The 24,953-nt window shown below is 36.5% G+C and overlaps 5 protein-coding genes and 1 non-coding gene across 6 annotated transcripts; 4 read left to right on the forward strand and 2 right to left on the reverse strand.

The window, feature by feature from the left end:
- Positions 1-2,274: 2,274 nt before the first annotated feature.
- On the reverse strand, positions 2,275-3,090 carry LOC108834059 (germin-like protein subfamily 3 member 1). The gene has a single exon (XM_018607426.2). It carries the CDS (start codon positions 3,031-3,033, stop codon positions 2,407-2,409), a length of 627 nt encoding a protein of 208 aa, XP_018462928.1. The 5' UTR covers positions 3,034-3,090; the 3' UTR covers positions 2,275-2,406.
- A 3,519-nt stretch (positions 3,091-6,609) lies between these two features.
- Positions 6,610-8,162, forward strand: LOC108814763 (uncharacterized). The gene is made up of 4 exons (XM_018587387.2): positions 6,610-7,450; positions 7,564-7,656; positions 7,746-7,813; positions 7,912-8,162. Exons 1-4 carry the CDS (start codon positions 6,719-6,721, stop codon positions 8,024-8,026), a joined length of 1,008 nt encoding a protein of 335 aa, XP_018442889.2. The 5' UTR covers positions 6,610-6,718; the 3' UTR covers positions 8,027-8,162.
- A 1,870-nt stretch (positions 8,163-10,032) lies between these two features.
- Positions 10,033-13,587, forward strand: LOC108814221 (uncharacterized). The gene is made up of 9 exons (XM_018586741.2): positions 10,033-10,242; positions 10,629-10,783; positions 10,946-11,105; positions 11,386-11,456; positions 11,615-12,424; positions 12,509-12,610; positions 12,726-13,013; positions 13,095-13,151; positions 13,262-13,587. Exons 2-9 carry the CDS (start codon positions 10,655-10,657, stop codon positions 13,364-13,366), a joined length of 1,722 nt encoding a protein of 573 aa, XP_018442243.1. The 5' UTR covers positions 10,033-10,242; positions 10,629-10,654; the 3' UTR covers positions 13,367-13,587.
- An 829-nt stretch (positions 13,588-14,416) lies between these two features.
- LOC130498016 (protein IQ-DOMAIN 8-like) lies at positions 14,417-15,456 on the reverse strand. Its single transcript, XM_056991347.1, has 3 exons — positions 15,351-15,456; positions 14,765-14,871; positions 14,417-14,698 (listed from the first exon to the last, which is right to left on the reverse strand). Exons 1-3 carry the CDS (start codon positions 15,454-15,456, stop codon positions 14,417-14,419), a joined length of 495 nt encoding a protein of 164 aa, XP_056847327.1.
- Positions 15,457-20,295: 4,839 nt separating this feature from the next.
- TRNAS-AGA (transfer RNA serine (anticodon AGA)) lies at positions 20,296-20,377 on the forward strand. Its single transcript has one exon. It is a non-coding gene; the product is annotated as a tRNA-Ser (tRNA).
- Positions 20,378-21,214: 837 nt separating this feature from the next.
- Positions 21,215-23,262, forward strand: LOC108814811 (uncharacterized). The gene has a single exon (XM_018587443.2). It carries the CDS (start codon positions 21,439-21,441, stop codon positions 23,035-23,037), a length of 1,599 nt encoding a protein of 532 aa, XP_018442945.1. The 5' UTR covers positions 21,215-21,438; the 3' UTR covers positions 23,038-23,262.
- The last annotated feature ends 1,691 nt before the right edge of the window (positions 23,263-24,953 follow it).

Raw genomic sequence — 24,953 nt, forward strand, 5'->3', positions numbered from 1 at the left:
TTCAAGTAATTTTAAATAAAAATGATAGAATTAGTGTAGAATTCCACTAAATTTTCTCCTGTTACGAACGTCATACTCATATGTAAAATATGATTGCATGCGCAAGAAAATTCTGTTCGAAATTTGTTTTGTATTTTATGTTGAAGCAAATCTAAATTGGTTAATATTGTATTACCAATTGCTTATTAAGATGCGGCAAACGTAAAACTATGTTGTATTATTGTGTGTGTATATATATATCATATTACACATATACATGATAACATATATATATTTTATAATATATATATATATATATATATATTATATATATATGTTTGTTTAATGTAGATATATCATTTCAAATATAGTAGAAAAATTTTTGTCAAAAAAAGATAATTGAAATTGAACCAAGCTTTGCTAACATAGTTGGTTTAACTAATTTGACCTGGGAATTCAAGTTGCACTAGACTTGATTATTACAGGATTATATATATGGATTTTAATAAGAACGATATGAATGAGATCAATGCATCTAATTAAATCGGACCGGCTAGTAATAATAGATATGGTGAATCCTGCATGCCCCAGTGGCTGGCCTTCGTGTATATGTCGCCGGTATATGGCGCAGCGTTATTACTAATATTTTTTTTTTTTGCTTTATACTAATATTTTTTTTTCAAAAATAAAAATGTAATAATAGATATGGACAAAAATATGGATGAAAATAATGGTACTTTTTTCGAGTGTGAAACATATTAGAAATTAGCAGTGAATTATTGAATTTGAATGCAAATTTTGTTGACTTCTGTCCATCCTTTTTTACCACATGAAAGGTCACATGAAGAAAAATGATTTAAGAAACGAAAAAGAGAGGAATATAATCATGATTTCAGGTGTTTCAATATAAGACATCCCGATTTTGAGTATATTTGAAATAGATAAACATAAAATCAAATGAATGTTTATTTTGCAGCAGCTGCGGAGTGTGGCCGTCAATTAGAGTTACTTTTGACCTTCATCTATATTAGAGCAAAGATATATAATCACGTGTATTAATGCTTTGCTTAAGATACTTACTATGGACCGTGAATATACTAAAGAAAGATGTTAATATATATCTAAACTAAATTACTGTCGTAAATTGTTCTCTAAATGATGCTCTACTCTTTTTTAATATATATACCCAACTAAATTACTGTTATTAAGATGTTAATAATTTCATAAGTATAATTACATTTTTAGTAATATAACACATATGTTATGGCTAAGATAAACAATTATATTCTAATAGTATAGATATATAACCGATATAATATAAAGTATAACCGTATAAGCATTAAACTCATTAAGTCCCTTTATGTTTTGAATTCACGCGGCCACAAATTATTTGTTTCTATTTTCAACATATTACGTCTGTGCATACACACATATAATTGCTAAAGTAATCTTCATAGACCTTTTCAACGGCATTTTAAATCATAAGTATTTAAAAAAAAAATCATAAGTATTTAGTGTTCATAAAAATAATAATTAGAAATTAATCTTAAATTTTTTAAAAAAACTAGATGTCATTTAAAAAGATTAATTTGTTTCGATTCTATAGAGTTTAGATAAATTTAAGATTTTAGGACCCTTAGATTTAGAGTTGAGTTTTAATTTGGTAAGAGCTTTTCTTTTCATTCTTAAGACAAAAACAGATTTGTCAAAAACTGAGAGTTTAGAACTTGTTACCTAATCGTGTAGGCTTCATAGACCTTTTCAACGGCACCTTAAATCAAACTATTTGGAGTTTTTAATGAGAAAATGATAATTAGAAAACTATTCAGAGTTTAAGAAAGTAGATTGCATATAAAAATTGAAGAATATCAAATCTCAAACCTGCTAATAGTTACCAGATACATATGGTTTAACCTTGATATGTTAAGGATGCTAACTAGAGTTAATTAGAGTTAATAGATTCTCAAGCTTGACGATACACTTTAGAAAACTATGTCAGCAAAACATGAAAGAACTATCCATTGAGTTCTTCATTCCCAGTGATAGATCTAAGTTAGTAAGAGACTGAACCAGGATTGTACTCATCATGTCTCCTTCTTGTATGGTCCTTGTGGGTTTAAGTCATACATATCATGTAGAAACATTGCAATTGTCGGATCTAAGCTTTATGGATTTGTGACCACTGAGACCCATGTGAGAGCCTGGTCCTATATTTGTTTTATTATTATCTAAGTTCACTGTTGGAAGGTTTCAGAGAAGTCGATGCTTAAGTTTTAGCAAATGCTATAAACGGTATGACCAACTCAGGATCCTAATTGAGAAACTCACATACAATGTAATGATGTAGACAGGTATTACAAGGACTACAAAACATAGAAGACAAGAACCCATCAAAGAGAAAAGTGTCAATGAAAGCACAAGTATCTTTTAGCCAGTTCCTCCGAGAACACCCTTTAGCTTCTTGACTATAGCAGGGTCAAGGAAAGTAGTACCAGAGACGAGTTCAGTAGGAAGACTGTTTGCAAAAAGCGCGAAATCTAGAATCTGAAGACCAGGACTAGCGCTGCTGAAAGTGACAAAGGCTGCAGCAGCTGATTTCCCCGCATTGATCTGGAAGTGAAGCAGACCTTGTGGGAAAACCATGACCTGTCCTGGTTTTAGTGTCTGAACGTAGACAGAGTTCGCAGAGGAGATAAACCCAGCGGTAATGTAGCCGTCAAGGACAAAAAGAACCTCAGAGGCACCAGGGTGAGTGTGCATTGGGATCACACCTTTAGGAGCTAGGTCAAGTCTAGCTGTAGAGAGGCCTAGACCATTCAGACCCGGGAACTGAGCGGCGAAACCGGGCGTGACGGCAGCGCTGATGATGTTTGTAGTGTTCCCAGGAGTGCCTAAACCGGAAAAGACAAAGTCCTTGGCTTTGACGTGAATGGGACGAATGCAAGGGTAACCCGCAGGGGTTTCAGCACGTTTCAGGTTGGCCACACAGAAGTCTTGAACAGAGGCATTGGATAGAGCAAAAAGGAGAGATAAGAGGAAGATAATGCGCAACATTTTGATTGATTGGTTTAAGAACTGACTCTGTTTTTTTCTCTGTTCTTCTCTCCTTCTCTTCAGTGTTTATTATATAGAGAGGTTTGTTGATAAACTGTGTGGTGAACATTCGAAAGATGGAGATAAGCTTTTGGGACATCCAAACACAAGGACCACTCTTAGAAACAAACAAAATGTATCTTTTCTTTGCCTGCCTGTTCTGCATCATTGGATCGCTGGTGACTTAGTGATGATTTACACATTGATATCTATTGGCTGCGGAGATTTCGGGTTGTTAAAGGAAAAAGCCTGGGGGATTCAGACTGTGTCTCGGAAGATTTTGAGAAGAACAGAGAGCAGACAAAAAGAGTGAGCTATTGGTGACATCAAGCTTCAGTTTTAACTTGTGGCTCAAGTAAGTAGAAAAGAGCAAATCACGCGCCAATAAGACACTCGTTTACTTCGGTAGTTGGAGTTATGAGTCAAGGGGCAAAATATTTGTCACAAGTTGGGTTAAGTCGACGTAGAAAATACGTATGTGTGTTGTAATGTAATGTGGACCAGAGTCACATGTGAAGAACCATTACAAGACACTACTTGACAGCTAGAAGAAGCTTAAAAAAAGATACTTTTGAAAGACAAGAGAAAGACTTGGAAGATAACTTGTTATTCACAACGTCAATAGTTACATTGGTTATATACACATGATATCTTAACGATATATACATATCTCCACAAACTTATCTATATCTTATGTAACCATAATATATTCTCTTACTTCTCAAACCAAATTTATCTCTATCTCGCCTAGCATGATGCGCGAAGCATAAACACCCGAACACCTTAAGGTTGCCATACGATGGTTGCTTTCCATAGAGACACTCGTATGGTGTCTTACCATTAAGGACCTTAGTAGGAGTCCTATTAATGAGATGTGCTGCCGTTAGAACACTTTCACCCCAGAACTTGACCGGAAGATTTGCCTGAAATAATATAGACCTAGCCACATTCAAGATGTGCCGATGCTTCCGTTCTACACGACCATTCTGTTGAGGAGTGCCCACACAAGATGTCTGATGCAATACTCCCATCTCTGCAAAATATTTGGATAGGCACATAAACTCTGTCCCATTGTCACTCCTAACCGTCTTGACTATCTTGTCAAATTGTCGATGAGCAAGTGTGATGAAGTTCGGCAGTACCTTCTTTACTTCACTCTTCTCAAGCAATAGATGTACCCATACTGCTCTTGAAAAATCATCTACAATAGTCAGAAAATATACAGCACCACATGATGAAGGTGTTCGATATGGTCCCCAAAGATCAACATGAATCAGCTCAAATGGATAAGAACTTTTATTAATACTTTCTGAAAACACTTCTCTAGTTTGTTTAGACTGAAAACAAATATCACATCCACCGAACTTGGTTGGGACGTCTTTAACACCAGAAACAAAAGGTAAAAAACTCAAAACACCATAAGCAGGATGTCCAAGACGACGATGCCACACAGTCTGATCTTCAGAAGCCTTAACTCTGTGTCCTCTCGTTACTGTCACATCCCGATAAACATAGACACCATCCTTAACTTCACCGGCTCCAATCAGAGTCCTCGTAAAACGGTCCTGCAAAATACACAAAGTATCTGTGAATACTGCCAAGCAACCGGTTTGTCGTAACAACTTAGCCACAGACAATAAGGTACAATTCAGATTAGGGACAAAAAGAACATTTTCCAATATCAAACTTGCAGATAATCTCAAATTGCCACTCTTGGTAGCCATCACGTGACTACCATCCGCAAAACTCACTGGACGGGGAATGATACTACGAACATCAACCAGCAATAAGACATCCCCCGTCATGTGATGCGATGCTCCAGTGTCTATAATAACCTCACCCGTTTGAACCATACCATTTAACCGATCAGGAATTGGAGAAGGCTTTGAATGCTCAAGTAGCGATGTCAAAGAAGCCCACTGCTCTGCCGTTAATGGAGGCACCGACTGTGCTTGATTAGCTGCAGCTCCTCCTTGTGCTTGTGCCGTATTTGCTCGTGTGGAATTAGAGTTAGAGCGACCACGACCTCTTCCTCTGCCTCCTCTTCCACTTGACTGATTTCTCTCGGTGAACCACTCGGGAAATCCAATAAGCTGCCAGCACTCCTTCTTCTCATGCCCCACACGACCACAGTTGCTGCACACTACACCACTTCTGCGTGCTACTGCTGCCATGACACCTCCCAACGACGCGTCTTCTCCATCCTTCTGTACGCTCTTAGCAACGAAGCCCACCGGTGCTTCTTTAGACTCAAGTCTCGAAGTACCCAACCTCTTCTCCTCTCTCACAACTCGTTGATAGACAGAGTTGAGGTCCGGTAACGGCTCCATACTGATGATATTAGTGCATACGTTACTGAATCTTGCCTCGTCTAGACCCATTAAAAATTGATGCACCTTCTCCTCCTCGTACTCCTTAGCATATATCTCAGACGCATTGCAAGTACAAGTTGGTATAGGCTTACAATTAAGGAGCTCCTCCCACTTCTTAGACAACCTCCCGAAGTAATCCATGACGCTGGACCCTTCTTGTTTACACGAAGCGAGCTCTGCTTTGATCTGATGCACTCGAACGGCACTCCCCACCGAGAAGCGCTTTTGGAGTTCAGACCACATCTTGCACGCGTCAGGTGTAAACGGCACCGTTGATCTGATCACCGGCGAGATCGACGCCCTGATCCAACCAACAATCATGGAATTAGCCGTTCTCCACATCTCTGCCTCCAGAGGCTTTTCTTTCTCATCTGGAATCTTCAAGCTTCCATCCACAAATCCGATTTTACGCTTAGCACGTAGAGCGTTCTCGAGTTCTGATGCCCACTCGGCATAGTTATCACCATTCAGAATCACCGGCGTGATTGACGTGCCAGGATTATCCGACGGAGCTAAGTAGTAAGGGGACATACGGCTATCTACTGCAACACCAGTAGAGCCGATAATTTCTTTACCATCAACCATGATTCTCTCGTCACTGAACTCACAATCAAATAAATTAGAGTTGTGGCTCTGATACCATGAAAGACAAGAGAAAGACTTGGAAGATAACTTGTTATTCACAACGTCAATAGTTACATTGGTTATATACACATGATATCTTAACGATATATACATATCTCCACAAACTTATCTATATCTTATGTAACCATAATATATTCTCTAGGATATATCTCTAACAACTTTATAAATATCCCTTCTACCAGAAGAAGCTTAAGAAAGATTCTTCTAAAGATCCCTTCTAGCTTTTGTTACATGTAAACTTGCAAATATGTGGAGTAAAACTCAACGTAGACTCAATATGATATCTTTCTATACACTAACCCAAAATATCTAATAAATATGATATCTTTCTATCCTAGTACAGTTTTGGCGGGAATGATTGAACAGAAAGTAAGGTTCACTATTGTTTTCTGTCATTGGAGATGCTCTTATTAGGTGTCTAAAGATAAGCATGCATTGTCGCCACACGTCACGTTAATTACCAAATGTAACCAGCAACAATTAGATTACTCAGACCGAACTAATCCGGATTAGACCGGAAGAGACTTTATAGGATCTGTTTTTTTTCTTCTAATAATAGCCATAACCAACTCTCTCACACCAAGATACACATGCAACACCACAATAATTTCCAGAAGATTACGCTCTAAATGGCGTCAATGAAACGCATCGTCCCTCTTCTCTGTCGCTACATCTCCATCGCCGTATCTCTCTTCAAGAGCCTCGTTCTCTGTTTATTCGATAATTTCGATTACCCGATCCTCATCAAACTCGCCGACGCCTTCCTATCATTATATTTCATAACTCTCTGCGATCTCCGACCAATAACCGTCGATTTAAACGATGGAGAAACCACCGTCCATTTCTGGGTCTCCGCCCACCGTAGAATCGACCGTCCTGACCTCGTCATGCTACACGGCTACGGAGGAAACTCGAAATGGCAGTTTATCCATCAGGTCTCAGATCTCTCCAAATCTTTCAACCTCTTCATCCCCGACCTCGTCTTCTTCGGGGAGTCTCGCTCGAGGAACACCACCGAGCGGACCGTCGAGTTTCAAGCGAGGAGCGTCGTGGGAGGTCTGAAGAGGCTGGGGTGCGAGGGCGGTTTGGCGGTTTACTCGATCAGTTACGGAGGTTTCGTCGCGTACAGGATGGCGAAGATGTGGCCCGAGATGGTGGAGAAAGTGGTGATCGTGAGCAGTGGAGTGGGGTTCACGCAACAGCAGAAGATGACGGAGGTGAAGAAACACGGCGGTGACGTGTCGGAGATTCTTGTTCCGAGGAATCCGCGGGATCTGAGGATGTTGGTTAGGGTTTCCATGAATAGTGGGATCAAGTTCATTGACTGGGTTCCAGATTTCATCCTCTCTCAATTCATCGCTGTATGTTCTGTTCTTGCCCCCCCCCCCCCCCCCCAGACTTGTGTGTGTTTTGAAACTTAACCCTGACGACAGAAAAATTGCGGAATCTTAAGTTTAAGTTTCGAAATTTTCAGGTGATGTATGAGACACATCGGAAGGAACTTGTTGAGTTAGCCAAGAATTTGCTGGAAAGAGAAGAAGATGCTGAGTTCTATGCAATTTCACAGGTCAATAATATTCTCTATGATCAGTTTTTTTAATTTTTATGAATAGAGACATTTGCAAGTGAATGATTTTATTTGGTATGTACATTCAGAAAACCTTAATTATTTGGGGTGATAAGGATGAGGTGTTTCCCTTGGAGCATGCACGTCGTCTACATAGGTGAATATGGCAATCATGATAACAAAATTTACAAATAAATGTCATGGAAGTGTTTCCATTTTCAATAAATGATCATGTTTTCACAATCTTTTTTGCAGACAATTGCCAAACTCGAGTTTAGAGATATTGAAGGATATTGGACACGGCGTGAACATTGAAGCACCAACTACTCTTAACAACTTAATAACCTCGTTTGTTTTGGATGTTTCCTGACTATTTTTTGTGTTCTTACAAATGTAGTAAATCTATATCTATCAATTGTACATGTATGTTCCAAGAATTTTTTATTTTTTTAACTATATGTTCCGAGAAAATTACAAACGCATTAATATTAATCTAATGTTTTTGAACTGCCGCGAAATAACCGGTCAAATTATAACGTTGAGAGATCACCAACATTTAACATGTCTCGTCTCGTGTACACAAATCCTAACACCTCTGCAGCCTAGTCACAGTGAATTGGATTCGGGATAGATAACTGGTACTCCAAGCCATATGTTTACAAAAGGAAAAGTAAGCAAAATATTTCAACCGCACTGGAACTCAAAACATATAGTTTATTGAACTGGAATGTAAACTATTTCCTGATATAATATATTTTTAGCAGTTTTGATTGGCTATAATGGTTATTCAATTGGATCATTAAATATTTTACGATGTTCTATAGTTTATGTTTGTTTTGTGCTGGATAAGAATAAGGACCACGACGCTATCTCTCAAAATGGACCTGTGGAGGAAAGAAGTGCATTGGAACTAGTTAACAACTGATCGCAGAAGATAGTGTTAAGGCCCAGTGCAGGTAATGTGTGACAGTCATAGTGACAGAGATGATTAGATTTATTGTATACTTAAATACATTATAATCTCTTGCAATATTTTTGATATGTATTGAGCTTGAACTTTTTTTTGATGAACTTTTTTTATATTGATTGATTAAAAGAATAATAGTAATTTACAAATGGATCTGACTATGAAACTATGAAACTTTTTCTTCTCTTTTTGTTAATATCTCCAATGAATCTCTTTGCTAAGTAATGATATTATGATCTTAGCTTGTTCTTACTTGATATACACCTTATTTCACCAGTAGCCGTTGTTCGTTCTTTGAGATCTTCAAATTGAAATATATAAGGAACATATCACAAAGATACTTCTTGACTTAAACTCCCTATGGATGATTCTTTTATCTAAAGAGTGTTCCTATGTTAAATATTTTGTTCAGTTTATTTTCTTAGCATTGATCCATCTCAACTTTAATCCTTACACCATAATTGATGGTAAAAGAGGATCCAGAGACAATGCTTACAGTAAAAGTGGAGTTTAATAGTCTCTCTGAATCTCTATTGTCCAAGTTCTTGAGAGTTCGGAAGCTCCTCACATTGTTTACATATGTTGTCCGTCCTTTAGCACTGAGTATATCTTTTCTCTTTTCTTAAAATAAGCATTTACATCTCAACTATCCTACTAGACTTCTTTTCCCCCAAATACCATGTTCTGCTCATTTGCACGTTTTGATTCTCAGTCCAAGATTCACTTATTAATATTAGGTTTGATGATTAATAGCTGCTCAGGTGGGATTAATTCACATTAATGTAGCTTTTGATTAACTCTTCCTAATCCAAACACACTCAATGCTAAGCATTTAGACCAAGTCTCTTTTTTTTTGGGTCCTAGCAAAGTTCTTGTGACATCTTGATAGAAATACAATAATTCTCTTGGTGCTTTTGCTTAACTCCTGATGGGTTTGTGGCTTGTGCTTAGTAGTCTTTTAAAGCTTCCATTGTTGCAGGAGAAACAGGTATACTCATGCATTCAGATCATTTTCGTAGATGCAGCAGCAAAATGCCATTGATGTCAAAGAATCAAAAAGACATAATTTACACAAGAAATGTTTTTGTACAATTTATTATTTGGTTTAGTAGTTTGTAATTGACATAAAAAATTTTTTTGAAGAAAACTAATTTATAAAACAATAATTAAATCTGGACTAGCAGAAATACCCTCATGAAAAAGTTAATATCGTTTTCTCTTAAACGGCGCGTAGTTCTAATCTATACATACCAGACGACTTAGCGTTCTTGTAAACATGACACAAAACGGAACGTAGTTAAATTCTATGTACCGATGTGGCAAAATCAGACAAAACATCATAAAGTCATAAACTCAGAAGCCTATATACGGATTCCAACTCCAAAACTAAAGAAGATTTTTTGAGTTAATAAAAGACACTTTCGAGTCCGCACTTTTGTTATTTTCCTTCCAATTTTATTTGCCTTACAGAATCCAAAGAAGCTTCTCTCCTCATCTTCGACGAATCCAATATCAAAAGATGAATTCGACTCCGACGCTTCGTGCTCACCCAAAAATTTAATCGCTTTCCGTCGATTTCACCGGCGACTAACTCAATTTACCTGTGTTAAGCATTAGAGGTTCCACTCTGTTTTTTCTTTCTCCAAAGCTTTGAATTGGCTATGCATCTGTGTTATGCCCAATTGAATGTGAAAGCCTCTTTGTTTGTTAGTTGTGTTTTAAAGATGTGGAGTTTAAATCTTTAGTATTTTAGTGTTTTTGTTTCTCTTCAAAGGCCTTGTTTTTGTGTTTAAAGTAGTAGATACTTTCTCACTGAGGTTAAAATGAGGAGACTCCTTTTGTTAATTGTTAAATTGAATCTAAGGGGATGCAATTTTGGTGATCTGTTTGGACTATGCATTCTGGAAATCTCTCTGAATCCTTTTGTGGATTGTTTTTTTTTTTGTTGGTCAGAGTATGTTGATCATTAAGCAATTTATTTGCTTTTTCCTGTTTTGGATTTCAGGCTTTGTGTTTTGAGTTTGGTTTGCGATGGGAACTGTGGTTGGAACTGTTGAGGACTGCATAGAGATGTTTGAAAGCAGTGCTGCTCAGACAAGGATCACACCTTTTTCTCCAATAAATCAGATTGGAAACCCTGTTGCCTACAAGCTAGTCCGGGTATAGTTACAAAATTGTCTCCTTTTCAATGTCAATTGATCCTCTTGTTACAATAGCTTATGTTAAGTGTCGTCCTAGTTAAAGAAATCAAATTCTACTATGAATTATTGGTATTATAGTCTTTCAAAAATCTGATCTTATGTGGTTTATGGAAATGGATAGGTTGCAGGAGATGGGAGACTAGTGCCTGCAACCGATAAAGAAATTTTTGAGGTCAATGAGACGGATATGCATACTGAATCAGATGCTTGTCAGAGTGTAGGTTACCTTCCTGCCCAAGGGTTACCTTCTCGGTTGTCCCAACTAGAAGAAACTTCCCAAGGTTTGCTCCTCCTCACCATTTCTTACATGTTCAACTGATGCTCTCTTTTTTAAAGGGAACACTGGTTTGGTGGTATATTTTGTATCCAGATGCATTTCTCTAAACATTTCCATGGAGAGCCAGATCTTGGTTTCATGTAGACTTTTTATCAATCTATTTCACATTCATGCAGACTTTTTTATTATTATTAGTGATATATGCTTAAGTCTCTCTGGCTTTTCGTCCTGGATTCAGTTATTTTTTGCTTACATCTTGGCGGAAACTTTTTTCTTTGTATCAGCTATCAGTTCAGGTTTATTGCAGTTTGATTATGTGGAACCATATACAGACCAGGTGAATTCTCAACTTGAGGTTAGTCCCATTTCACACATAATTTATTATTTTTCTAGCATTTTATATTTTCTTTTCTACTAGTATTTTCTAATTTCTGGTTCTAAATGTTTTGGAATTTCATAAGAACTCTAGATGACCTTACTCCTTAAATTTTTTAACTTTTGAGATTTTTGCAGTGTAATGAGATGTTGCAAAAGGTTGATCAGGATGAGCGGCTTGTCAATGTCATGATAGATGGACCTCACATGCTTTCTACTCCTCCAGATGCCAACATCCAGTGTTGTAATGAAAACAAGATATTTGATGAGGATCATGTCCAGCATGAACCTTTGCTGCAGCAGCAACCCATTCCTTTCTCATCTAATACGGTTGAACCTTGCTCAAACGCTGAAGCTAGTCCAAAAGAAACTGCTACTACTGCTCAAAAACCTGATTTTTCTTTAGTTAGAGGTGAGATCTGCTTGAGTAATCTACCCATTAAGGCACTGCAAGAAACATTCAAGGCAACCTTTGGCCGTGAGACGACTGTTAAGGACAAGACTTGGCTGAAAAGGAGGATTACAATGGGACTTACTAATTCCTGTAATGTACCAACAACTAACCTGACGATTACAAACAACAAGCTAGTTGGAAATCAAGATTTGACTGATGATGTAAGAGCTACTGATCATGTCAATGGACATTCAAATGCTTTTGGACATAGTCTCAGTGAAGACTTTTCATGTGAAGAGAGGGCTGCGAAAAGGGTTAGGAAACCTACAAGAAGATACATTGAAGAACTTTCAGAAACCGATGAGAAACAGCCAGTGGTTACTTCAAAAGATCAGAAGCTATCAGAAAAATCTGAGGTGAGGTCTATTAGCGTCTCCTTAGGGAAGAGAGTCACCGTCACCAGGGTGGTGTCCCTTGCTGGATCTGAAATTGTGGTTCCTTATGTTTCCCTTGTCCGGAGAAGCCGTCCAAGAGAGAACATCATGGCTCTTATGGTATTTGCCTATTTGGCTTTGCTTTTCTTTCTTTTTTTTCTAAAGTTGGAATGTATTTAAAAAGGACAATGCAACATTGTTTAGGAATGTCACTCCAGTTGCTTGGAGGCAAAAGCTAATTCAGGAGAGAGTAACATGCTACACAGTGAAGTGCTAAAGTCTGCTTCTGGACCAGACCAGAAAGAAGTAAGACATACCTGTTTTTTTTGGTTCTGTCTATTTAGTTTCGTCATTCTACTTTGCAGACAGTAGAGAATAAGATTTAATGCAGATATGATACAGTTTCTCGTTGCAAATGCAGTTAGCTACAAGTAGGAGCAACAATGAGGAGGATGTTCTCACTGAGGTTGATCAAGACATGGAGCCAGAGAACATAGACTCATCTGGAAATAGCTCAGATGACAATAGTAACATTGGCTTGCCAGCGATGCCAGGTGGTGGACTTAGAAGGAAGCATCACCGAGCTTGGACCCTATCTGAGGTTACACAATTAGTAGAAGGTGTAGCCAAGTATGGAGCTGGGAAGTGGTCTGAAATCAAAAAGCTTTCGTTTTCATCTCATTCGTACCGTACCTCTGTAGATCTCAAGGTAATTCAACTTCTTAACCTCTCTTGAGATAGTCCTATCAATCTAGGCTTTGTTTATGATCAATCTCTTGTAATTTTGTAGGACAAATGGCGAAATCTTCTGAGAACAAGCTTTGCTCAGAGTCCCTCAAACAGCATGGTACCTCTCTCTCTCTCTCTATATATATATCATCCCTTCAGCTTGTAAACTTCTTTTTTTTTTCTTTGCCAACAAAACCTTGTGAATATGTGTGGGGGTTGTGTTTCCAGGGAAGTCTCAAGAAACATGGATCGATGCACATTCCTATGCAGATTCTGTTGCAGGTAAGGGAGCTCGCAGAGAAGCAAGCACTGGTCCCACCGAATCACCTATAAAATAAGATTATTCGAGATGAGGAAACAAGATCCAACTCCTTGTAGCTGAGTTTTGTAAAAGAGCAACCAAGTTAGGAAGCTTTGGTCTAAAACTATGGTATTTGTCTAAAGATGAAACTGATTTTGGTTTTATTTTGACAAGAAATAAGAGGAACAGATTTTCTCAAAAAGATCACAAGTTAATTATTAAATAATCAAAGTGGCCAAACAACTACATTGCAGTCTTCAAACTAATTTATACGTAATAAACATACACAGGTTATATACCTATACTCCGTTTATGTATTTCATTGAACCAACAAGATGTTGAAAGTGCTTTAAAGATTTAGTTAACGATGTTTGCTTTAGCCCACATATGCCTCCCTGTTCCTTGCGCTGGTGGATATTGATCAGTCTACTCCGAACCAACACAACGCTTTACATTCACATCTCCGTTGTAAGACATGGACGGTTTCTTCTCAAATGGTGTTTTGGAACAAGAAGATGAAGGAAAACCTGATAGCTTTGATAGATCGTGTAAAGCTCATGTAACTTGGCTTTCTGTAATAACCTCCTTCCTCAAGAAAACTTCCTAAGAAAGGATCTGGGGACTGAAATGTAGATGAAGTCTCAGAACTCATAATATAATTTATGGATTATCTAAAAATCTAGTAAGTATTTAACTAATCTTTTAGTTTATTCATTAAAATAGTGATTAGACAAAACTGTGTAATACTCAGATAATTGAATTGAATTCAGTTTTAGATTTAGATAGTAAGAGCAATTTTTCGTAAGAGTAAATTTTATTAGGAAGCTTTGGTCTAAACTATGTTATTTGGTCACTTAAATGGCTTTTCATGTCTAAAGATAAAGCTTTTTTCATATTGACAAGAGATGGAAGGAACAGATTGTCTCACAAACATCAGAAGTTAATTATTAAATAATCAAAGTGGCCAAACAACAACATTGCAGCAGTCTTCAAACTAACTCGTATGTAAAAGAACATATTGCTTATGTATCAATAAATCCGTGTTATGTGTTTCATGGAACCAACAAGATGTTGAAACTGCTTTAAAGATTCAGTGGAACGATGTTTGCTTTAGCCCACATATGCCTCCCTGTTCCTTGAGCTGGTGGATATAGATCAGTCCACTCCGAACCAGCAAAACGTTTTACATTCACATCTCCGTTGTAAGACATTGTATACTGTTTCTTCTGAAATGGTGTTTTGGAACAAGAAGATGAAGAAGAACCTGATAGTCTCTGCTTGGATTTGATAGATTTTGCAAGGGTCATGTAACTTGGCTTTCTGTAATTAACCTCCTTCCTCAAGAAAACTTCTTGAGAAGGGAACTAGGCACTGAAATATGGATAAAGTTTCAGAACTCGTAGCTGATGATGACATTGGTGGAGGTCTACCCAAAACTTGTTGTTCTTCCTGACTAGAGCTTTGTCATGTTCAGACACACTGCTATCAGTTTTCCTTGCGTTGTCTGATGAGTTTGTAGGACCTTCCCATGGCCTGCCTGCAACCCATTTGTCAAGCCAATTTAAACCTGGACTGCTCTTGCATGATCCGTTGCTCTTTCTAACACTTCCTTGTTTGATAATCAACTCTTGCTTTTTTATTTTTATTTTATTTTACAATGTATACAAAGTTACATGTTAGTTGGTTATCTCAAATTTAAAAATTGTTTGCAATTTCATCTCTATCTTTTTCACTCGTCAAAAGCTTTTTGATTTTATACACAATATTAGTTAAATCTAATAATAATGTGATCATATATTTTATTAATAGTCCACTCTTGTTTTACACATCGGTATTTATTTAACATTCGTATTATTTTTTATTATAAATAGATAGAAAAATCTGATACAAACACTTAGACATTTATTGTGAAAAGAAATAATATAAAACTTTGGTTGGATATTATTAGATTCATAACACTTAGCGAGAACCCTTACTTACAAAAGCATTTACACATTTTTGTTTCCACACAACTACCAACAGTTCCATGTTGCTTCTTACACATATTCGAACATTCAGTTGGAATACAATAGCTTCCTTTTACTGGAATTTGAGGACAATTCTTTTTCTGCGCATCTGCCATCATTCCTGTTATATATAAATTATCAAATTTCAATTGTTAGAAAATATATATAGAGTTTTTGAAATATAAATCTTATTTATCAACAAAAACATTTTATTAAATTTTGTTTTAAACGCTATAAGTAAAAAAGAGAAATATATTTTGCCCGTATATAAAAAATGAGCATATGGTTTGGTCAAACATTATTTTTATTTTGTGAAAAATATGGTTTTAAGAATTGTGTGAATATTAATAAACACTACATATAAATTTTTGATGTGTTAAGAACAACTACTGTATGTATTGGAAAAGCATAACATATTACCAATTAAATATATAAATCTAATTGAAAATATCACATAAATTTACATAAGAACAATAGTTGATCCATATTGTGAAAAGTGTTGGTTAAACCATTTGTATGTGCAGGAAAAAATGTTCATAAATAGATGATAAAAAATAAAATTATTTAATATTATTTTATCATAGTAGTTCTTCATCATATATAAACCCATACACTAAAAAACTATAAATGGACTAAAGTATTAGAAAACTCTTAAATACTTCAGGGATGATCCCTTCAATTTTCACGCAAAACTTTCTGACTCTATTTCCTATATTTTCTTGCCTTCTGCAAAATTTATGAATTTTACACAAAAGAGATAATTTAATGCTATATTTTAAATAGTACACAAAATTATTATATGGGGTTTACAATATATTAAAGTAAAAATTTAAGGATAATTAATTTAATATAAAATTACTATGTGCATATATTAAGATGTAAATACAAACCTTGTGAGAGAATGATGAAGATAATTAAGAACGTAAACGAGAGTTGAAGGGATTTTTTCATCTTGGATTATAGAATTGGATTGATATTGAGTTAATAATTTAGGAAAGAGATGAAGTATACTGTTTTTTAAAACGTAAAAAGTATTATTACATATATATACATATGAAAAAATCTAATTTAATAAACTCATATTAATATGTTCCGATTTAAACAGACCTAATTTAGAAAAATCAATGTATATCTCATATAACATGGGAAAGCTTTAGACTCGTTCATTTTTCTATAAGTAAATAAAAAATTACGAGTCCTATGCGTGTACATAATTTTGATGTTCTAAAAAACTTATTGCGATTTTTAGAATTATGAATTTATTTAAAGAAATGTTAATAAAATATTTTTCCAATTTTACTATTGAAATATATAGTTTATTAGGTGGATGTCCAAGTTATACTATAATTTAGAAGACTATATTACAAAATTAGTAACAATTTAATTAATTTTTATAGTTCATTCAATAAAATAATGAAAACTGAAAACTATGTAATACTCAGATAGTTGAACTGAATTCAGTTTTAGTTTTAGATGTAGATAGTAAGAGTAGATTTTATAAGTAAGCTTTGGTATAAACCAGTGTTTTGAAACCCGATCCGGACCCGCGGTTGAACCGGTAAACCCGGTGAGCCGAGACAAACTCGGTTCGGGTTTTGTGAAAAACCCAAAATTTAAAAACTCGCAAAAACCCACTAAAACCCAAAACCCGGTACCGGTTGAACCACTGGTTGAACTAATAGATAACTTTTACATTTTCCAAAACTTTTAATTATTTTTTAGATTCTCTTTTATATTCTAAATTTCCAATTAAAAATTAGGTTTCCTTCGGTTTTCTTTTTCTTTTTCATCGTTCTTCTTCTTCTTCTAGCCCCTACTGACTCTGTATCTTCTGTTTATTCTTCCTTTTTTCTTTTTGATTATTTTGTTTATTATAAATCTGTAGTAAAATCTATTCTAAGTTCTAAGTTTTACAACTCTATTTTTTGCCGATTAACAAATGATTTTTTTTTGTTTTACATGTATCTAACTTAAATAGTCTAAGCTATTTTTTGATTGTTTGTATATTAAATGAAAATGAAAATATAAAAAAGTAAAGTTCAGTATTTTCTAAATATTTTTTAAACATAAAATATATACATATCCAAACATTTAAAAATATTAATTTTAGTTTCTATATTTTTGTTTTCATGACTAATATATTATTATATAATAAAATTAATTTACTTTTTAACCCGCGGTTTACCCGCGGTCGACCCAATGACCCAGTGACCCAGTAAGTAGTCCGGTTCATTGTCCGGGTCGGTTTTCAAAACATTAGTATAAACTATGTTATTTGGTCATTTAAATGGCTTTTCATGTCTAAATATGAAGCTTTGCTCTTGGTTAAAGGTTTCATATTGACAAGAGATGGGAGGAACATATTGTCTCAGAAGCATCCGAAGTTAATTATTAAATAATCAAAGTGGCCAAACAATATTGCAGCAATCTTCAAACTAACTCGTATGTAAAAGAGCATACACAAAAGTTGCTAATGTATCTACAAATCAGTGTTATGTGTTTCGTAGAACCAACAAGGTGTTGAAATGCTTTAAAGATTTAATGAAACGATGCTTACTTTAGCCTCTTTGCCCACATATTTCTCCCTGTTACTTGAGCCGGTGGATATAGATCACTCCACTGGTTGCAAGATGGATCCGAACAAATTTACATCCACATCTTCGTTGTAAGACATGGACTGTTTCTTCTCAAACAAGGTTTTGGAAAAAGAAGATGAAGAATACCGTGATCGGCTCTGCTTAGCTTTGATAGATTATGTCAGGCTCATGTAACTTGGCTTTCTGTACTAAACTCCTTCCTCAAGGAAACTTCCTGAGCAGACTGGGACTGAGATGTTGATGAAGTCTCAGAACTCGTAGCTGATGATGACATTGGTGGAGGTCTACCCAAAACTTGTTGTTCTTCCTGACTAGAGCTTTGTCATGTTCAGACACACTGCTATCAGTTTTCCTTGCGTTGTCTGATGAGTTTGTAGGACCTTCCCATGGCCTGCCTGCAACCCATTTGTCAAGCCAATTTAAACCTGGACAGCTCTTGCATGATCAGTTGCTCTTTCTAACACTTCCTTGTTTGATAATCAACTCTTGCTTTTTTATTTTTATTTTATTTTACAATGTATACAAAGTCATTCTATATAGGGTCATATAGAATGACTTAGGTTGTAAGAGAATAAGGTAAGAAGGTTGTGTGTCATATGAGAATAATGTCCGTCTGCGTTTCTAGTAGCTGCAGATCACTGAGCCAGTGAATGACCGGAAAACCCCCGGGACAAGTGTAAATTAAAAGACAAAAGAAAACATTTCTTAGGCTCTCCCCCATGTTTTATGTGCCTTTGTGTTTACAGAGAGGGAGAATATATATTTGTGCTGCTTGTAAGCAGTCTCAAATTACAGAGATAAAGACTCTGAAGAAGCGAATTCCAGAGAAACGCAAACTCAAAGACGGTGCGAGATCAAGAACTTAACAGTTTCAGTCCTCACTTGAGATATTTTTTTGAATGTCTATTGTGTTTGTCTCGTTTGGTACTGCAAAGTTAGTCTTGTCTCACAGGGATTTTGAAGTGATCGCATTACAAAAGAAAGGTTGTTCTTATATTTTCATCTTCTTCTGTTTCAGCATATGGTGAAGGTGAAAACATTTTGTAAAAGTATTTTTGTAATATCTCATGTTCATTGACTCAACCCGCCTATGAAAATTATCTGGAAGAATTGAAAATGTGGGAAAATAAATAACCCTTCATCAGAAGACTATCCTTGTGAGTCACGTTAACACAAAAGGTTATAACATGACAAAAAAAGTAATGAGATGAGTTCTCTCCACATTTTGCCAAAACTATAAATAAATGAAAAACATAGGAAACTGCAAAAAGGAAGGTAGAATCAGCAGTTACTCGGTAAAAAGGAAGAAAATTACCCGGCCTCTCAGAAGTTCTGACCTGAGTTCCATTGTATCAAAGCTATCGCAAACTTCATCATAGGTGGTGTAATAAGTTTCCTCTCCTTCTTCACCGAGTCTGCAAAGTATCATAGGACTTAGAATCTTGGAAATGATTTAGTTAATAGAGTGATTCAGATAGTTATTAGGTGGAAATGAACTTACATGGCATTCACTTTTGAATCAAACGGACGAGGATCGTATTGGGTTCCTTCAGTTGCCATTCCTGCCTTGACTAGCGAAGCATAACAACAAATTAAAAACAAAACGACATTGTAAGGAAAACATTCAATTTATAAATAAACTTAAAATATAATTAATCCATTCTGTCTAATTCATCTCATATAGTTGTCATTTAGCAACTAGAACAAAAGAAGAATTATATATATATCAATAATAAATCCCCACTAGACTAAGAGGAAAACTATGGTTATGTAGCTTATAAATGATAAAGGACAAATGAAATGAATATGAAACTTATCAAACAGAGTTTTACTTTCTTAGAGTGGTATATTTGGTTGTGTAATTAAATTTGAAATAGAATAAACCCATTGAATGACTTAAGCTTTGGTGATATATGTATATCTAGGCGCCATGATATCACTAATTCACATATCTCATTCTCTCTCACAATCTGTCTATTCATCCCATATAGGTGTCATTTTAGTAATTAGAACTAATGATTTTTTTTTTTTGTTCAACAACTAATGATTATATATATGCATATACATGTCATGATCTTAGCCATAATATATATTGTTTTGATTTCACTTCATTTATCAAAATGTCTAATTGGAATGAATGTATGCTTCTACGAGTCAAAAGGCTTTGTGAAAACATTTACATATCTTTAGCAATAAAAACAAGCTTCCTTTATATCTTTAGGAATCAATGAAAACTCTATACAGATTTCAGATAATATTGTATAGAGAAGAATGCCGCATATATGTAGAGCACATACAGAGACGCTGGGGTTTTAGGTTTGACGAATAATATGAAATAAACCACTAAATTTACAACAAGTGGACGTGCCGGAGTGGTTATCGGGCATGACTAGAAATCATGTGGGCTTTGCCCGCGCAGGTTCGAATCCTGCCGTTCACGTATTCTTTTGTTTTCATTCCTGTTTCCTTTCTTCAATGTTTTCCATAAGTAAATCATTTTACATTCACTGATTCATACATTCATTGGTTCATAACTTCATATATACAACCCGAGAGTGAAATTATATTAACTTAAGATCGTGATTATTCATATCATTATCTTTTCTTAGAGGGGTTGGGGGGGAGGATCAACAAAACTTGATTTTTTTTCTTTCGTCATCAATAACAGAACTTGATAACAATATTAATATTGCATTTGACGGTATGGCCTGGCCTACTGCCAAAGCCATCGACAGGACCGGCTCTCCGCCTCTTTGACCTAAATACTAATTATTAATAAAAACTGATAATATAGTTTGTTATTCAAAATTAGAAATTAACAGGCTAGACATAATCACATAACTATACGTTTTCATATAGAAAACGTGTATATTAACATGCTAGACATAACAGTCCGTTGAACAATTGTGACGTACCAATATGTATTTGCTTCATGTGATCCAGCTGTAGCATATGTCTTTGTAATTCCATTTCCAACTTTCACAAGCAAATATCACCGTTTTCCAGCTTATTTTATATAATATATCACCAAACTCTCGTGGACTCACAGTATTATGAAAAATAAAGTGGAATAAAATTCATAATCTCAGCTTAAAATTTTGTGTAGTAAAGTACTACTTTGAACACATGTACCAAGGGATAAACATATATAAATAAAATATTATTAAATGAAGAATCTTTCACATAACTATTCTTATAAAAAAACTTGTCTTAAAAAAAACTATTCTTATTAAAAAACTTATGTCTAATACTCCAAGATAATACATTTTTTCTTATAAGGAAGGTGTGAACTGTAAAGTAAACTAGTCATCCAGAAAGAAAGAAAAACGAGAAAATACATATAATATGACCAAACTCAAGCATATAAAAAAATCTCAACAGAGGAAACAAAGCATAGAAAGCATCATCGAAAGCCCAACCACTCTCAACAAAAAGTTCTCTTTCTAAATCCTAAACTCAAAAAAAAAACAAAAAAAAAACATAAAAGAAAACAAGAAGCGTATGGAAGAAGAAGACGGAGGCGCGTCTACGCCGTTTTGGCTCCAATCCCGCCGCAATAACACTTACTTCCACCGTACATCTAGTCTCGGCAACCGCGCAACCTCCGTCGCAATCCAATCATTCTTCGCCGGAGTAGCTGCGATCCTCATAGTCTTCTTCATCATCCCTCCCTTCTTCTCCTCCGTTTCTCAGTTTCTCCGACCACACCTTGTCCGTAAAAGCTGGGACTATCTCAACTTCGTCCTCGTACTCTTCGCCGTCGTCTGCGGCTTCCTCAGCCGCAACACCGGCAACAACGACGAAAGCAATCACAACAAGGAAGAAGAAGCTGCTAAAAGCAATGACGTCATCAACGGATACAGTTTCGACAAGTACTCATCGAGCTCGCCGTCGATCATCGAACGTGGTCGTAGTGTTGCCACGCCGCGTTACTGGATCGACGATCGCGGCGGAGATCAGTTTCAGGATCAGACGGTGTACAAGAGGTTTAGTAGGTTACGGAGTGTTAGCTCGTATCCAGATCTGAGGAACCGAGAGTTTGAAACCGATGAACGGTGGAGATTTTACGACGATACACGTGTCAGTGAATGCCGTTACGAAGCTTCAGATCCGATCTATCAAAGTCAAGAAGACGGCGTTGACGGCGGAGGAGGGAAGCTCCGTTCCGATACTGAGAAAGTTGAGGTCGTTGAGACGGCGACGGCTGAAGTAGTGGAAGAGATATCGGCGTCTTGTAATCCGGCGCCTCCACCTTCTGCTCCGCCGTCTCCTCCGCCGCCTCCTCCTCCAACGTCTAAGAGGAGGACAAAGAGAGTGTACCACGATGTTGCTCCAAAGGAAGAGAAGGAGAGAGCTGATTTTGTGGAGGAGACGATTAATACGATTCCGCCTCCTGCGACGACTGTGTATCGGAAGAGCAGTAAAAAGGAGAAGAAGAAAGGCGGAGCAACCAAGGAGTTTCTGATCGCGCTAAGGAGGAAGAAGAAGAAGCAGCGGCAACAGAGCATCGACGGTCTTGATTTACTCTTCGGCTCCGATCCTCCTCCGCCGTCAAGTTCACCTCCGCATCCTCCTCCGCCGCCGCCTCCACCACCTTTCTTCCAGGGACTCTTCTCGTCCAAAAAAGGTAAAAGCAAGAGAACCTATTCAAATCCGCCGCCTCCTCCGCCGCCACCACCGCACCGGAACTTCCAGTCCCGCGCATCAGCGGCGAGCATCCGCAAAGCTCCGATGGAATCCAATCCGCCGGCTGAAGTAACACGATTCACCGGAAGCGAATCGCCACTGTTGCCCATCCCTCCGCCGCCGCCTCCACCGCCGTTTAAAATGCCGGCGTGGAAGTTCGTGAAGCGTGGAGATTACGTGAGGATGGCTAGCAACATCAGCATAAGCTCAGACGAGCATGAGGATGATCAGGATGTAGCTCAAACCGGTAAGAGCAACGGTAGTATGTTCTGTCCGAGTCCTGATGTAGATACCAAAGCTGAGGATTTCATCGCGAGGATCAGAGCTGGGCTCAAGTTGGAGAAGATGAACTCTGTGAAAAGAGGGAGATCTAATTTAGGACCCGAACCCGGTCCAGATGAATCCAAATCTTAAACGGGTTGTAGGCCTAGGCCCAATCGTATAGATGTTGGTTTCCTTTTGTATCTGTGTTTTCTTTCTTGAACGTCGGATTCCTTTTTGGTGAGTTGTTGATTTTTTTGTTCTTACATTTATTTATTTTCCTATGTGGTGTATGCAATTCTAGCCCATCATATGGCTAACCAAAAGATCTTTTATGTACTTCGTGAGAAAAAAAATTATGTTATTTGTTTCAGTCAACGTAGTATATACATATACCTTAAGCATTAATCTAAGATTCTAGCCGCTCAAATCCATACAATCGCTATTCTCATTTTCTTCATGTACGAGTTTAGCAAGAAATCTGCCAGACTGCCACCAAAGATGAAGCAGCTTCTGCTATTGTTGTGGTGATCAGAGGTGTTTTCTAGCCAGGGACGGTGCCAGGAATAAATATGTGTGGGTTCAAAAACATTAAAGTTGCGCTAGGGGGTTTCGAACTCTGGTCTTTGCGGTGTCAAACACCATACTTTACCAACTTTCCTACTAGATTTTTGACAATTTCCTTTAACAAAACAACATTTTATCAGATTTTTGTGGTGTCAAGTGATCCCACTAGCTACAGTGTGGGTCCGCCCCTGTTTCTAGCTATTTGGTGTTTTAACTTGTTACAATTTCTCTAGCTATTTGGTGCTTTGAACTTGTGCTACAATCATGTAAGAAGAGAACCTTTGAACTTTGTGATACAATCAGGTAAGAAGATTACCTTCAACTATTATGAGGAGAAGGCTCTTCTGTAGCTATATGGTGTTTTTGATTGTGATACAATGCAGCCCTTTTAATAGTTAAGTTTCTTTGATTACTTCTGTTTTCTTATGTTCTAGTTAAGTTTTTGTTAAAATGTTTAAGTAAGCTCAACTGAATGTTCAAAAGTTAACGATCATCAGTCCTTTAATTCACAAGTCTAAAGAAGTCAATACTTGACAAAACAATAGTCAAGAATGTAACATTGTTTTAATCTGTTTAAACATAACACCCATTGTTATGCAGCAGGTAGCAAACACATACGCTGGTTATGATGACAGTTTGAGATATATAGAAGAAAACATTTCACATGAGACTATCAAAATATGCCAGTTCTTTGTGAATTTTAGATTGTACCTTCTTCTTACTTCAGTTTTTTTATAAGGCCAGAGGCGGTCCTTGGTAGAAGCTAATGAAGCAACGGCTTGCAGCCACCAAATTATTAACTAAAATCCGGCCACATTACTTAAAATCTTTTGATGGTCTAGTGGTTAGCTGTGTGACCTTTCTATGTGAGAAAGGCTGGGTGAAATTCCATTCTGTGCATTTAAAAAAAAAAATCAGCTATTTTTTTTGTTTTGGACTTGTGGCCTTGAAAAGTCTAGGACCGGATATCTTTGTGTACTTGTAAAAAGGAACATTGTGGTGAGCTTAACTAACAATGGATCTAGTCCACATAACAACCAACATTGTTAGGATAATGGATCGAACCATAGTTGCCCCAGCCCATTACAATTCTAATGTGCTATTTGGAATCATCTCATGCGCATCAGTATAACTTTTGTTTCCACTCGTTTTAAGCATATAAAATCTGATGAACAAAATAATTACCATGTATAATGTGACAATGTTAAGTTTATGTTTTCAAGTAATGTCACTTAAGAGGAAAATGATTTCTGCTGGTATGTTTGGTGGTTTCTTGTTTCAGGACCACCACTGCATGACATTTAGCATCTCCTCTCTCTTTTTTTTTGAACAACTGACATTTAGCATCTCTATGAAATGATATATATGCGAAAAGAAACTATTTATGTATTTTTTTTTTGAAACACAAGAAACTATTTATGTATATAAGATATAAAAGGCTCGAGAGTGGTGGAACTGTGGAAAAGAATCGTGCACAAGAAGAGGTCACGTGATTTTGTCTT

Source organism: Raphanus sativus, chromosome 7, assembly GCF_000801105.2.
Source record: "Raphanus sativus cultivar WK10039 chromosome 7, ASM80110v3, whole genome shotgun sequence".
NCBI lineage: Eukaryota > Viridiplantae > Streptophyta > Magnoliopsida > Brassicales > Brassicaceae > Raphanus > Raphanus sativus.

Excerpts from the sequence above, each read along its gene's own strand:
- LOC108814811 (XM_018587443.2), top strand. The coding sequence starts at position 21,439 with ATGGAAGAAGAAGACGGAGGCGCGTCTACGCCGTTTTGGCTCCAATCC.
- LOC108814763 (XM_018587387.2), top strand. The coding sequence starts at position 6,719 with ATGGCGTCAATGAAACGCATCGTCCCTCTTCTCTGTCGCTACATCTCC. Across the intron at positions 7,657-7,745 it reads AGTTCTATGCAATTTCACAG|AAAACCTTAATTATTTGGGG; the intron begins GTCAATAATATT and ends ATGTACATTCAG. Across the intron at positions 7,814-7,911 it reads CATGCACGTCGTCTACATAG|ACAATTGCCAAACTCGAGTT; the intron begins GTGAATATGGCA and ends TCTTTTTTGCAG.
- LOC108814221 (XM_018586741.2), top strand. The coding sequence starts at position 10,655 with ATGGGAACTGTGGTTGGAACTGTTGAGGACTGCATAGAGATGTTTGAA. Across the intron at positions 12,425-12,508 it reads AGAACATCATGGCTCTTATG|GAATGTCACTCCAGTTGCTT; the intron begins GTATTTGCCTAT and ends AACATTGTTTAG. Across the intron at positions 13,152-13,261 it reads AGAGTCCCTCAAACAGCATG|GGAAGTCTCAAGAAACATGG; the intron begins GTACCTCTCTCT and ends TTGTGTTTCCAG.
- LOC108834059 (XM_018607426.2), bottom strand. The coding sequence starts at position 3,033 with ATGTTGCGCATTATCTTCCTCTTATCTCTCCTTTTTGCTCTATCCAAT.
- LOC130498016 (XM_056991347.1), bottom strand. The coding sequence starts at position 15,456 with ATGGCAGATGCGCAGAAAAAGAATTGTCCTCAAATTCCAGTAAAAGGA. Across the intron at positions 14,872-15,350 it reads GAAGCAACATGGAACTGTTG|GCAGGCCATGGGAAGGTCCT; the intron begins GTAGTTGTGTGG and ends AATGGGTTGCAG. Across the intron at positions 14,699-14,764 it reads GGAAGAACAACAAGTTTTGG|TTCCCTTCTCAAGAAGTTTT; the intron begins GTAGACCTCCAC and ends TTCAGTGCCTAG.